General features: G+C 34.1%; 1 protein-coding gene across 3 annotated transcripts in view; it reads left to right on the top strand.

The window, feature by feature from the left end:
* The window catches only part of LOC145681010 (transcription factor IIIA-like), a 78556-nt gene that overhangs the window by 14223 nt on the left and 48967 nt on the right, over positions 1-15366 (top strand). For all 3 annotated transcript variants that reach the window (XM_081752274.1, XM_081752276.1, XM_081752275.1), the window contains exons 2-3: positions 9896-10095; positions 10571-10683. In XM_081752274.1, coding sequence (XP_081608400.1) covers positions 9904-10095; positions 10571-10683 — 305 coding nt within the window. In that variant the 5' untranslated portion in view covers positions 9896-9903. The remainder of the gene's footprint in view (positions 1-9895; positions 10096-10570; positions 10684-15366) is intronic.

Raw genomic sequence — 15366 nt, 5'->3', positions numbered from 1 at the left:
TGTTTGAATTGGTGACACCATTAATTAGCTATGAAACGAAGGAAACTTACGTCAATAACATCCGTTCTGAATGTGTTAGTTGCGAATTACCACCTTTAATAGTACATCAGGCTAGTGTTAGCGCAGTTCCAAGTGTAGCATACGAAGTGCAAGGCTCATTAGAAATCGAAAAAACCCTTGAGTACGTACAAGCGCAGGTTACGAAGGAAAATTTTGAGTTACTCGATAATCATGTTGTATTTAAAGATATTTGTTCATTTTCACCGGAAATAGTGATCAGGAAAAGCAATGTTAGTGAGACTATTGACTATAATTTTGGTCAACAACTTTGCGCAGTGGCGAATGAATTGTTTTGTAAGTTCGAACAAGAACTCAATGTGACGTGTAAAACGCTTAAAGGAAAGTCGATGATAAATACATATAGAAAAAAACAGGAGGATGTTAGCGTCCAGAGAAAAAAAATAGGCAATACCGAGACAGTAATTATACATGGCTTGATGCGAGTATCCGTAGACAGACATGTTTTAAATGTAGTTGCGGCGCCGGCGAGAGATGCCGATAAATTGTATGAAATGAATGGTAGCGCAGTGGTAGCGCGTACCCCTCCTCTCGGAGAAGCCAGGGAAGGCTTGAGAGTTGAGCTATTATTTTTGTGCGATATTGAGAATTTGATGGTGTTGCATTTGTATCGCGAGCGAATTGTTCTGCGCGATTTCACAACTACATATTTGTCTGTAGTACCGTACATGTCGTTCAGTATTAGTCGGGTCTTTATATTGCAATTCGATTCTGTCCGTATTGAATTTGAGCATAGTGGCATAGGTCAACAACTTCAAGTAAAGAGTTTAAGATGTAAGCCCGCAAAGAGAATCATGTTTTACGTAGTCAGTAGCTCTTGTGTGATCAATTGGCCAAAATTATTACCCGTAACTAGACAAGAATGTAGGCCGAAAAATAAGCATGCACTAGCGAAAAAGTTAAAACGTAAGAGTAAGGCACAAGGGAAAAACAAAGTAGTTCAAAATGGTCAACCTATTTTCACTAGCATACTAGCTCAAAATAAAAGGATGTCACGACGCATAGCTAGCAAAATCAAGGTTCATAGACGTAAAAGTAGCGATAGACAAGTGGGTCATGAGTGTAATAAATTTGATTCCTTCGTGCATGCAAATTTTAAAATTTGTGTCCCACTACTGCGAATGTGTAAAACGGAAAAATTTAATTGTGCAAGTAGTCGGAAGGCGAAACAGCTGATCGCTTTTAGTGATGATAATATTCGTCAACCTAATTTTGGAATGTACGCGCAATGCAAGGGAACAAATGCCAAATATATGCTAGACGGTGAGTTCAAAATAAATGAAAAGCGCGCTAGTAGGCGTAATCCGAAACAAATCAAATGTAATTGCAGACGAACCAGACATAAATCAAAGTTAAAATGTAGGCGAGCTTATTTTGAACTAAACGTGCAAATTCTGAAAACATCAACCCAGAAGAATTTTAAGAAACGCAAACGCGGAGAGCAATTTGTGCAAGACATCGTGATGCATCGTAAATTTAAGCGTCGTAAACGAAGACGCGTCATTGCGTGGAAGTTTGATAAATGCGTCGTAAAAAGAGAAAAAGGCCCGCGAATCAGAAAAAACAATTGAAAAAGTACTCGTAAGCGTGTGAAATTACATGCATACAAGTGTAATCGGCATCGGTGGAAAATGAAAGTTGTAGCGTAACCCAAGCGCGAACTTTGCCCGAATTTGGACTGAATCCCGAAAGAGACGAGAAATTAAACACCGAATATGACTTCTAAGCTTTTATAGAAAATGAAAATAAAGATTATTACTCTTTTATTTTAATTATTTCCCACCGAATTTCGAAAGTTAGGAATTTGTTTTTCAGTCTCAAGTGTGCACACCACCACCGACGCGCCTGTTTCAAGGAACCACCAACATCCATCTACAATCAGGTACGTTCATTTAAAGGCCATGTTTTATTCTTTCTTTACAGTTTTGAAAGATAAAAGAGGAATGGGGAAAGGAGAGGAAAAACAGCATTAAAAATTTTAAATAGGTAATCAATTTAGATCGCGATCTCGGACTTTGAAAATTTTAACAAGGCCCCACCACTTTTGAAAACTTTAATTATCCCGTTTTGGATACAGAATTTCTGTATCAAATCTTGTTAGGATGTTTATATTTTGTGTCTTATTTCTTTTCAAGTGCTTCCAGTTTTGGGAACCAAATGCCATAAATAAAATTTTACCATTCCATTTTCTTTTGAGTTTTTATTCACTCACCTGTATGTTTATATAAACATTTAGTTGTCCCTATACCATCATGCATTTAAAGAAATGTTAAGCAATTAGAGATACTTAAAATTCAATTAGAGAAATACTAATGAATGTCACAATTAATTATGAAATGTGGATTTTGAAAAAAAAATGTGTGTTCTTCAGTTAATGAAACTTTTCATCCAACTTTGTCATTAAAAGTATGTGTAAAAGCATATTGGATTTGTAATATAAGACTGGTTAGGCGTCGAAATATTGAAAATTAAGAAATACTTAGTATGATTTTGTAAATAATTAAAAATAACGTTGAATTTAATAAATTTGCTTATAAATCCAGTCGCATATAATGTTCGTCACGCAAAGTCAGTGGGTATCTGTCACGACATTAATGAAATTTTGAACTTAATTCTATTCAATTATAAAAGACTGTTTTGCAAGTTAAGAAGAGGAAAAAGGTTGAAAATTATGATTCAACCCTTAAAGGCGTCGCTACTATTCTCTTTCAAAATTACAGTGACGAAATCGGGTTGGCATCCGATTGGGCCTCAGCTAGTGTGTGATTTGGCAATTACATACACACACTTCAAAATTCTATTTCGACCTGTGACGCTTAATATATATATTTAAAAACAAAATATTTAATTTGACGCTTAAAATTTCACATTTTATTAGATATTCATTTTTAATTGAAAAAAAAAAGAGGTCATAAATTGTGTTTATTTGGATTTTGGTAAACAATTTTTCTCTTCTTTCCTTCCTGTAGTACGCTTTTCGAGGAACGTTACGTATAGTTATAATAATGTTCCTAGAAAACTGTACTACCAATGATCACCAACACAATTTGGTATCGATATATAAAGTGTTTGTTTTAATTAGGTAACAATTACTTATAATAAAATTGGCTCATAAAAATGAGAAATATATATAATATAACTTGGTCGCAAAATATTATGGAAACTAAATAATCAAAAATATTATCAACCTTGAAATTCATTAATGTCAGTAATTTTAAACAAAATTAGATAAGTGTTATTTTAAATTTTGAAAAAAAATTTATTCTCGAAAATGAAAAGTGTGAATAATTTCGCATCGTAAAAAATTCAATGTTAAAGTATTCTCGTTAATTATTTAAGTTTGCATTAAAAACTTGTTTCAGTTTAGTGAAACGTTCTGGCAATCAGTTTTGTTCAGTTTGAAATGCTTTGAAAAAAAAAGGGAGAGGACGTATAGTGACAGTAAGTAACCGAGTTATGTAAGGCAACAGGCCATTTGTAATTTAAGAACTATAATTGGGCAAGAATGAATTAAACTAATAAGTAGTTTCCATGTTGCGGGTTAATGCCGGTGTCAAAGGCTAATTGAAGAGCGACACCGATGTTGAATTTCAGGATGTTAGCGATGATATTCGCATAGAGGGCGATTATAGCGTATAAGGCCTATAAAGAGGCAGACGCTTGTATTGAGGACCATGTATTATTTGTTGCAATGTGCACACGATGCAAAGGGCAATGAAAGGCCGCATCTGTGTTTTTCGAGGTTGATTTTTCCCTCGCTGTTGTTAAGTTCCCAGCCAAGGGTGCTGGAGGAGGCACAAAGCCTATATTTTTGTGTGTCTATGCTACTAAATGACAATGGTCCAAAAGGTTGATATGTATATCCCTTTATGTTCGATTTTGTGAATGTATAAGCAATATTTCTAGAAACGCCCATGCTGTGAGGTAAATTTATCCCTCTTATCTTGTGTAAATTGTCTTTTTAAAGACAACCGCAATACGAATTATTTTAGCTCAGTTTTGTAAGTGCCCATAACCCAGTTAGTTGCCATTAAACGTCCATTACAAAATTGTTGTTGATAAATTGTTATAGCCATTTTAAAACAAATAAAAAATAAAATAAAAAAAAACTTAAAATGTTAAGTTGGAATTTCAAGCAATGTTTTTCAGAATTAAAGTTATGAAAATACATCAACTTTATTACGTAACAGCAGATGCTAAACTGTATTAAAGTTTAATGAACGAATTATAAACATTATGGAAATTTAATAGTTAAATTTATCGTCGATCTTGAATTCATTAATTTTGTTGGTTTGATTTTGGACAAAATTTGATAAATGTTGTTCTAAATTTTGAGATGAGTGTATTTTAAAAGTTGAAGAAACGTGAATAATAGTTATTAAAGTAAAATTAATTGAATAACAAATGTGACATTCTAATTGTAAGTGATATGGTCAAATGTAATAATTTATTCTCGATTGTGACTTAATCCCGAATATGACGATATTCCTTGAGTTGATACGTGCATTTTGCCAGGAGGCCGCACATCTTCGTATCGGCTGGCGCTCTTTTAGTGGATGCAATTGCAAACCTACTAATTTTGTAGGTATGAGCGGGCCTAAAATAATTAATAGTTATTGAATGATTGATGATATTAAAATGCAGGGCTGTAGTATCGAACTTCCCTCCCCCAGGGTATTCTTATTGTCCTTTTCATATGTTTATTTTCTTAAAATACCTTCTTTAGGTCTAGATACTGACAGCCCAATTGGGGTTGGAAAATTTTACCCGATTATGACATAGCTGTAATGCTTGAAGCATTCAGCTTGGAGGGATTAGGATTTAGTGCAGGAGCGATTTATTCAAATCGTCGGGAAGTTCAACGACCCCGCACACTCCAGTTATGTGAGATCGTAAGTCGGTGCCTTTTGGTCTTCGGGACCAATTCATTAACCTATATTTTTGTTTAATTAACGACTTACAACCTGTGCTGTCAATCAATGACACGCAGGATGGCACTACGTAAGGCTTAACCGCCGTTTAACTCCTGTATATATTAAAATGTTTGAAAGTTTATTGGTTAGGTTATGTAATGCAAGTATATAGATTAATATTTTAATTGTTTTCCATATTATAATACAATACGTAAAAAAAATGTTAGTGTATAGGCAAATTTTGTTTAGCTCTGAACTTTACTAGTTTATGAATAAATTTTGCATTTAGTGAAGAAAATATAATCAGAATTTAAATTTCGTTTAGATATCGTATTATGTTTATATATTACGTTCGTATATTCCAATCATTATTCTGGAAAGTAGATATTTAAAAATAAATAAGTAAGCTTAATGTGTAAAACATATTTAAAAAAAAATTGGTTTTATAATTTTTATAAGTTTATCTATTGCTCAACAACTCACATAAAGGAAAAAATACCTAATTTAGTTTCGTTTTATTTTAAATAATTCATACAGGTGAAAAAATTTGGTTTAAATCACTTTATTAGAATTTTTACCTATGTCACTATGCGAAAAGCATTAGTTGGAACTTTCGCTACATGGTTCATTTAAATAGAACGATTGTAATTAACGAATTATTTTGTTGTTTAACCGATTATTTTTATGTTCAAAAGTTTGCAAGAAGAAAAAGTGTTGTGTCGAGTCAGCACTTGTCAATAAACTCACATAATAATAATAATATGTAACGAAATTTGAATTAAACTAGGGAATTTGGAAAGAAATAATGGGAAGAATTTGGTTTGTTGTACAATTCAATAGTGATCGGTAGATTCCATTGCTTATAATATGTTAAGGCAATCAGATTTAAATCTATTTGGCACGTTGATATTGATAATGGTCATCGAGCGAACAAAATCATTGTGTGTAAAGAATTTGAGCTGTATACGTTTGAGTTCAACCAAATGGCAATTGAGCATTACGAGTGAGTTTGGGCTATTTTGAGATGCCAAAGGCTGTATAGAGCGGCATTCTTGTACGAGTTTATTATTATTATAATATATGCGCGTCGTTACGTGACGTCAAAGGCCATTAAGAGGGCGACTCACGTTTGGAGGTAAATACTCCCCATTATTTCCCGAATACCTAGCCTGTTTCTAAACGAGTAGGAAATGTCTTTTCTAAGCGTTTAATGTTTTTAGAGGTAGATTGTAAATCCCTCTTTTTATGTGATATGTGTTTGTGTTTAATGCCCGTAAATGAAGTTGTAGTATGCCATTGCCAATAAGATGCTTGTTGAAAATAAGAGTAAAAAATGATTGTATCAGCCAAAAGTTATATGTTCGCCAATGTTATACAAGATCCGTGCACTAGTGTTGATGCCCGCATACTTTTTGCAATAAATAAATAAGTAAAATAAAAGTTTACGTTTATTGTGAGTAATGCTAATATTAAAAAAAAAAAAAAAAAAAAAAGTGAGGTGACATGTAAATCCAAATTTATTTGAAACAATTCGATGAATCTCTTGTTTGTTGTTTGAGCAATACGATTATTGAAACTTGATAGTATAATTGATTTTGCATTCTTTTAGTACTGTCGATTTTTAGTAAATTGAGAATATAGTATTTTGAATAATTAGTATGTAATTTACTTCATGACTATTTTACGAACTTTTGTTTTGAAAATTCTTTTGCAATTATTAATATTTTGCATTTATGAATATATATTAATTGATATAATCATTTTGATGTTATTTTAAAAAATTTAAGTATTAATTAAGTTTGTTGTAAAAAGGTGCATATATACACACACCACACTACACAAAATACCTATACTAGGAATTCCGATATTAACGTTCATTCCGTTGTTAGGCTACACTTCCGAAATCGGTATACACATTGTTACTATTGTTTAGTAGTTAAGTATTTTCTATATTAATGTTCATTTGTACATTTATTTGGATTAACATGTTTAAGTATATCATGTGTTTTGCAAAAGATGATCAAAAAGTGAATTAAAATTTATTTAATTATGGTGAAAAACCAATATTTGAAAAAAAAATAAATAAAAGGAACTATAAACTAAAAACATAAATAAATGAAATAATAATAAACAATTTATTAATGGTGGCTTAAAAGTGGCTTAATTCGAACTTAAAGGTGGCTTCATATAAATTAAAGGTGGCTTTAAAGAACGTAATAGGTGGCTTTAATAAAGGTGGCTTATTGTCATACAGGTTGAACAACCTTATAGTCATCAAGTGAAGTGTAATCCGTTATATACAGTATAATCCCAATATACCGAATTTTCACAGTAAGTCCCCAGTGACATTAGATTTATATACAGGGTGTTCCACAATACAGCAATTTTTCCAGTAACATTTCAACATGGACCATTAACCCTTCGACGGCCAGGATTCTCATCGCAAATTGTATCAATTTGCTCGGAGCCCTGTGGGCGCCATAGGTTGTTACGAATTTTTTGGCGCTCATTAATCGTGTTAATTAAAAAAAAACAGTCAGTTTAAATTTCAAAATTAATAAACAAACCTCGTATAAAAATTTTCCAAGAACTCTCTCTCTTCTCAAGCATATACATATATGTTTAAATGTGTGTGTGAGCAACCAACTTCGATCGAATCGCCCAGCAGTCCTTTTATGGCTAAAAAAAAAAAAAACAATCGCTTCACAGAACATTCCAGCAAGAAGTCTCATCGCTAAGTTTAGCTATTGCATCAGTTGGTTGCGTTTCAAGTCAAAACCGGAATTTTCCCTTTGAAGAAGCAACACAAAAGGTTAGCAAAAAAAGCAAGTCAGTCTATTAAAAAGACTCGGTTAGGCAGGGGTGCCTTCGCACCTGTCGTGCGTCCTGCACGTAAAGTAGACTTTTACACGGGCTCGCACCCAGCCCGTCAACCTGACTAAGCTCTCAGAGCTTTGTGCCCGTTGTTGTTCCTAAAAAGTTAAAGTAAAAGGAACCAAGTGTCAGTGTTGTGTAATTATAAAACGAGCCTTAAACTTAAATTCATTTTGTAATTTTATGAGTTGTTGTAGCCGAAAGATAAAGGGCTAGCAAGTTAGTTTTAAACGTACTTCAATGCAGTCAATGAATCCCGCCAGGGGCACTTCCAAATAATAATCCTATTGTAAACAGCACACTTATTGAATGCTTTATTGTGTATGACACATAAACTATTGGATTGAATTTAAAAACCAAATTTCTGTAGAAAAAATAGCACAAAAAAAAACCGCGGCTGACTTAACCCCCACCCTCCTTGTGCAGTGCATAATAAAACGCAAGTGTTATATAAATTATTCACTACTCTCAATACTCTCATTCCATGCCGCCAACGCAAACTGTAAGTAAAATTTAAAAAAAATCATTCTTACAAATTAAAAAAGCCACCTAATCAAAGTAAATAATCTTAAAAAAATAAAAATTAAATTCAAAATAATCATTTTGAGCGCTCAAATTATTAAATATATAATTTACTTATAGTTTACTTATTGTATATTTTTATTTAATCACAATACATAGTACTCGCAATTTTAATCTCACGTTTAATTTTTAGCTATAATTGCTTATAGCTTTACAGGGCGTTATAACAATTTATAAATTATTTACATTAATTTGTTTTGTTCATCTATCTTTACGGCAAGCACTCTTCTCTCCCCCGATATCATTCCAGCGGTCGGTGGAGACGAGAATTGCTTGTATGGTTTATAACAACCTTCTGTGGGCGCTGGAAGCCATAAAACCAAAGTTTGGAGCAAGTAAAACAAAAGAGAAAAAAAATAATATAGTTTTATTTACAATAAACCCACAAAGGTCGGTCATAGGCCGTCTTCATGAGGTTAAGTCACTCATATGAGGACCAAATTATTTTATATAAACATACTTTGCACTTTTGGTGCAAAGATTCGAAAATTGAAAAGTGATTAAAACCGTTCACAAAAACTGCTACAGACGCAATCAAGAAAGTAAATGTTTCATTTACTTTTTTAGTGATTTGATATCTTAAATTAAATTATGGTGAACATAAACTACAATTTTAAGCCCATATTTGTACCACACTTTACCCCAATAAGCCTCAATCAGTTATTATTATTTTTTTTTGTGACGGTTATATTTATTTACTTTGATTTTTGAGTATTGGACAGTTTATTTATTATCCATTTATTTACAAACATAACGCCAATTTACCCTGGAATATCTAACAAATATAAGAGATGATAACATAAAATAATAATAATAATAACATCTAAGTAATAACAAGAAAGGTTGACAATAGCTGACTAGAATTTATCCATTAAATTGACGTAGTAGTGCAGAGTTATATGCAGCTTCAGAATTAAATAAAACTACGATTGTATGTGATATTTCATTGTATAACGTAGGAAGCCTGTAGAGCAGAGAGCGTTGAACTATTGACAGTCTAGGTCGTACTATACGAAAAAGATGTGTGTTAAGTATTTGTCTAAATGGAATTCGGAAAAACAATTCTGAGAGTAACGTTTCGGATCTGAACTGGCCATGTGTGAGTTTGTAGAGATATTTGAGATCACTGATTTTGTGATGGAAGTTAAATATTTAGTGTTCGTAACAGTTCGTGGTTTATCATCGCACGTGTGCGCGGTGCACTGAAACGTACTATTGCCAGAAGAAGTTTAGAATTGAGTTTCGCCGGTATAGGTTGGTAGGAGCTGTCGTTGTCCAGATAGGTGGGAGAGCACAAAAAAAATTAATTTCATTATAAATTCACTTCCATTAGTCATCCGTCTCCTTTATTCTAAAGGGCATAATTGTAAGACGTTAAACTAAACAATTTCATTTCTTTCATTTGGACAGTTATTTAATAATTTATTTAATAATATTATTGTTTCCAGGAAATAAGATGGGTATAGATTCAGAATCTGGTGAAGGATCCTTGGAGGAGTTGGAGCCTCAGTTGGAAATAAGTATAGACATAAAGGAGAGGAAAGAGAAGCGAAAAGGAAGTGTGAAAACCTGTCCGTATGATGATTGCCAAGCTGTTTTTAAGAGACGTGACCGCCTCGAACAACACATTCGTATTCATACTGGTGAAGTAAGTATATATTTAATGCATACAACTAAATTTCCAAAGAATACTGAACACATTATCACACAACAAAGCATAATTTTAATAAGGTAACAGTCTGGTATGTTTTATGTGTTCCTCTCAAATTCTAAACAGTTTTTACTCTTATCAGCGAGGTTTATATTTACTTTGATGTTCGTCATCCACACTACTGTATAGTTTCAATTATATTACATTTTGTATGTGTTAGTAAGCACAGAGCAACGATGGAATGATAGAGAAAAGTCGGGATATGATTGACTAGGACTCGAAACTCAATCTTCTAGTTTAGTGTCAAGGTGTACTGTTGCTTGGCTCACTTCGTTTAATACTAACACCTATATGTTACTTTATTTGTATGAATATCTTCTAGTTAGCATATTTGTAATTTACTGAGCGTTGCTTGAGGTTCCTTTTTATTTTATTTATTTATTTATTTATTTATTTATTTTAATATTTACAGAGGCCATTTAAATGTGATATCGATGGTTGCAGTAAGAGCTACACTCGTTCAACTCACCTAAAACGCCATAAACGGATGTCTCATACGCCAAAACTATTTTATAAGACTGTAAGGTAAGCTTTCCTTTTTCTTAATTTTAAGTCTTGGATACTTATCGTTATCAGATGGTTAGGTAATGATAATTATAACTTACAATAAAGTTTCACTTTCAACTAGTTGAAATTCCGTTCTTCGCACGTGAAGAATAAGTTATGAAAAATATTTGAACCTCTTTCTTCTTCATAGCATAAGCATTTTAATAAAAGTAACATGATAATTAAAGAAAGCGACTCGATATATGCTATTTATGTAGAAAAATTCCTTTCAAACAGTTCAATTGTTCTGGTATGATGATGAGACACATGGTCGAAAATATAGAAATTGCCCCCATCTCACAGTGGTCCAATCAGGTCAGAATCTAGCTGGACAAAATTCAAAACCAAAGAAAACACAGCAGAGCACGTACTAAACTATGCACAGAGCCACAAGGAAACGGTAAGCAGTCACCATGTCCTCGCTGGAAGAACTAGTATTGTGTTCAGTAGTATAACCAGCTGAAACGTATGCTTGACACGTGGGAGGAACTTGTTACAATAGGCGTATTTCTTCGGGAAGATGGTCACTGTGTTTGGGTGTGAATTTGCTAAGGTTTGTTATGCAGAGATCCAACATGATTGACAACATGTGTATTAAATCTTCTGTGTTGTTGTGACGAGAACGTTTCCTGGCATGATGTTCGCGGAACTTTCGACAATCTTTATTCCGAGTTTCCTGTGCCTCCTCGGAAAGCTGTCCAATAAGAACCAGCGCAAATTCGACAATCTCCTTACCATGTATTAGTAATTTATGCACAGATGTCGTCATGTAATACCAGTTATACATGTCCATATATATTCGTGCAGTATGCAGGAATACATATCAAATGTGTCACAGTGAATTCAATAACCACTAGCAGTGGTACGTAAGATAACTGCAAATCGTTTAATCAACTCTTCATTGATGCCAATAATGGACGCTGATAATGATGGATTCAAGAAAAACTTGCAGGCAGTGTTACAATCATTGCTTGTTCCGTAGCCCGGTTTCGGCACATCCACCAGGAGACCCATTTCCTTGCTTCTGAAGTAAGCTCTTTCATTTATCAACAATTAGTTGGTCCCTCTTCCTCACTTGCCAGGTTTTGATGTCCAGTCTATATGCAATGTGCAACAGACACTCAAAGCATCTAATCCAGGAATGCAAACTTGACAATCCAAATTCAAATGTTGTTGTGTCAGGTGGTAGTGATGTGGTTTTGTCTAGATGCTTTGGAGATGCGTCACAGATGTAACATCGTTGATAAGATTTTGTGATATCACTACAGACCTTCCTATCTATCATTGTCAGCATTAATCCTTGGTTCACTACAATTTGCTGATCATTACAAGTGATAGTTGTTGGGGAGTGAGCTTGTATTTGCTGCTGTATGTTTGTAACTTCTGAACGTGTTAACTCTGCTGTTTCTTTCATGAACAGTAACTTGATTCGGCGACAATAGCGTGTTGACGATGGCCGTGGATTGTGCCAGAGTGTCTCTTCACCATATTGTAATTTTTGAGGCACTAACGAAATAACAAATATGTATTGTCATGTATATCGTCTTCTGTGTCGGAAATATACCGTTGTTTGTACGTGACGCGCTATCACAACCCGACTTGAAAAACATTGTCATTTCTACTCCCTGATTGATCTTTCGCAATATAGTACTGTCGCTGGTGATCAACCGCTCGATAGTATGATCAAGTAATGCTTACAGCTGCACTTCCGCAGATACGTCTGTGATAATGTCATCTGGGTAACACGCTTTCTTTCCCCATAAAATTTATGGTACGACGGATAGATATCTGCATTGTGAACTTTTTCCTGTTTACGAATTAACTGGTATTGTTTCCATGTCGATTTTGCTTCAACATATAATCCTAATGCCTCATCGTTTATCTTAAGTGGTACCCTTGTCTCTGGACTCTTGTACTCCTTTTTGATTCGCGACTCGCTCCTGGGTTACACATGATTCTCTTTCGCAATGTAGTAGCTAGCACGCTTGCCTTTGGTGTGCGTGATTTCGGGTTCGATTTCCGGTGGGGGGGTACAGTTGAACGAAAAAAGTGGTTCGAATTCCACTATAATCGGTAGGTCCACTTCTCCTTTAGCCGCCCAGGCATAATCATGGGACGTTAAACTCAAACAAACCAAACCAGTGTAAGGAGCATCACGTTTTCCTTTTGCACTTAAACCCATGACCAAGTCTTCAGCCGTCGTTTGTTATACTAACGATTGCAACCATTTTTTTCTTTATTTTCTCACTTGCTTCTTCAAACAGTTTTGTTGGACGCCCTACAAGTGTTCTCGGTGTCGCAGCTATACTAGATAATCCTGGTCGTCGTAATGCCGCTGCATTCCATACATTTGCAGGAAAGTCCACTGCACTGTCGAACCACTTTTGGTCACAATGTTATTCATTACACGATAACATTTTTGCCATTTGTCTTTAACATGTACACAAAAACTGTCCGTAACCTTTCTTAAACACACTGTTGTATCCTCATCGCAATCTTGTAACCTTAATTTGTCTATTACACAGGTGTAGACACTATTGGTCCTCTTACAGATGTTGGGTTCACCTCTCTAGGCGTCGAACAAGACTCGTCGTGTCAGGGTACCCTCCATTTCTGAAAGTACAAGAAGCAACAATTATGCAGACATATGCACGTCCTAGCTATTATGCACACGCTACAATCATTACTCTACACTCTATAGTCATTAGAAGCTGGAGACTGGTGGAGAATTGTTTCCACGCGTCAAATCATTATACATATTCCTAAATATAGTGTGCGTTCTTATTCGCAAGTGTTTCCCATGACGTCATAGCCCACCCATATACCCACCGCATTCCTCATTCATGTTATACTTTTATCTGTAGTTGTTACACCATATACCTGGCATTGACCAACAGCTGTTTGTGTCATATGCTGCAGAATGGGGTCTAGCACGAAACCTGTTGAGTAGCTGATTCTACATTGCGTACATTGCATCTTGTTCGTCCGACCCGACACACCTCCCCATATCTAATTGGACACCTTGCTGGTCTTTCCCTATCACTTGGGACTTTGCCCCAGGAATTCCCACTGTTTCTCGGAACTCACTTTTTTACATTTTGTCCAACTAGATTTGGGTTTTAGACTACCATTAATCTCCCCTTTTGAATTTGAAAATCACTGGTGCACATGACTACTTGTTTTCAAGGAGTGTTTATATACCAGGTTTCACCTCCCTAATATGAGGGCTTCGCGAGATACTCTATTTGGTGTAACCCTCTCCTTCCACCATAGGATACAAATTTTAATGCGATTGACATGACAGAAACTCGGTTCGATTACTGCTAATTAGATGCAAAAAATAATTTTAAACGGCCCTTGAGAAACTGTTTTGCATAAGTTTTGAATTCCCTCTCCTTCCTTAGGGTAAACACTTTATTCAAACTAACATAATAAAAATATTATGTTCAAAAATTCGTTTTAAACACTTCACCCTTTTCCCCGTGATACTATCACAAGCAAGATCATTTTTGCTTTTATTAATAGAGTTAATGTTTATATCAAATATTAACTTTTTCCAATTCATTGCCTCATATTCTTCGTAATTGCCTTCAATATTCTCACTTATATTGAAGTTACAGAATAGAAATATTGAAGTTTTTTATCTATTACAGAATAGATAGAAAAAAGAATATTTTGGCGTGAGACCGTATAAACACAGACCTTTTAACGAACTAGCTAAGTAAATGGGGAATCTTATCTGTATAAATTATCGAGCGTTCTTCCAAACGTAAACCTTAACATAATAAAACAACAAATTCTATGTGAAAGCACTTAGTGAGTTAGACTTTTGAACTATAAGAGACTTGTTTTGTCTGTTACTATGACAACCAACTATGTTTCATACATAAATCGTTATATTCGAAGAAATACACAATCACGCATCAAAACACAAATGAACTACGGACCATCTGAGATTGGCTTATTTGTTATTTCCATGCATAGAGGTTTCTTTCCTAAAAACTGATTGTTCTTAAACAGGGTGGATTGATTTAAATCAGTCTGATTTAAATCACGATTTAAATCAAGATTTAAATCACTTGATTTTTTAAATAAAAATCGTTGATTTAAATCAAATTTCAAAATAAATTAATTTAAAGTGAAAATAAGTAATATCCCGTTTCTGTTCTGTTATTTCGATTATGGAAGTTAATAATCATAATACAATGAGACTCAAATGTACAGTATAGTATGAAAACAAGTGTCATGCAGAGGATGATTAGGGAAAATCCCATTTTGAATAGGTAACGGAGCAATCCTGCTTTCTTCTTCTCGTAACATTGGGTTTGGGTTTTAAAATCGTTAACTATTCCAACGGGGAAATCACCATCGACATTTAAGACGAGAACTCTTTTTTGTGCGTGTCTGTTTGTTTCCAGATAATAGGGCGTATTTAGAGGGATCATATCCCCTCCATTTTTTTTTTTTTTTTTTTTTTTTTTGTTAATTTTATAACTTTAGACGAAATTTATGTATTTCATGCCGCAAGCTAATTTTGAGTTTTAAAAATTAGGCCCTTGCCAAATATCAGTAACTTTTGTGAAAAAAAGTGTCATTTTGATAAACGTTGCTGTATTTTTTCCTTAGTGCTTAACCTTCTAAATTATATCATCTATTTTTAGG

The sequence above is a fragment of the Thermobia domestica genome, chromosome 3, assembly GCF_964235325.1.
Source record: "Thermobia domestica chromosome 3, izTheDome1.hap1.1, whole genome shotgun sequence".
Taxonomy (NCBI): Eukaryota; Metazoa; Arthropoda; class Insecta; order Zygentoma; family Lepismatidae; genus Thermobia; species Thermobia domestica.
The sequence above is the reverse complement of the archived record's forward strand: the minus strand, read 5'-3'. Positions and strand labels throughout refer to the sequence as shown.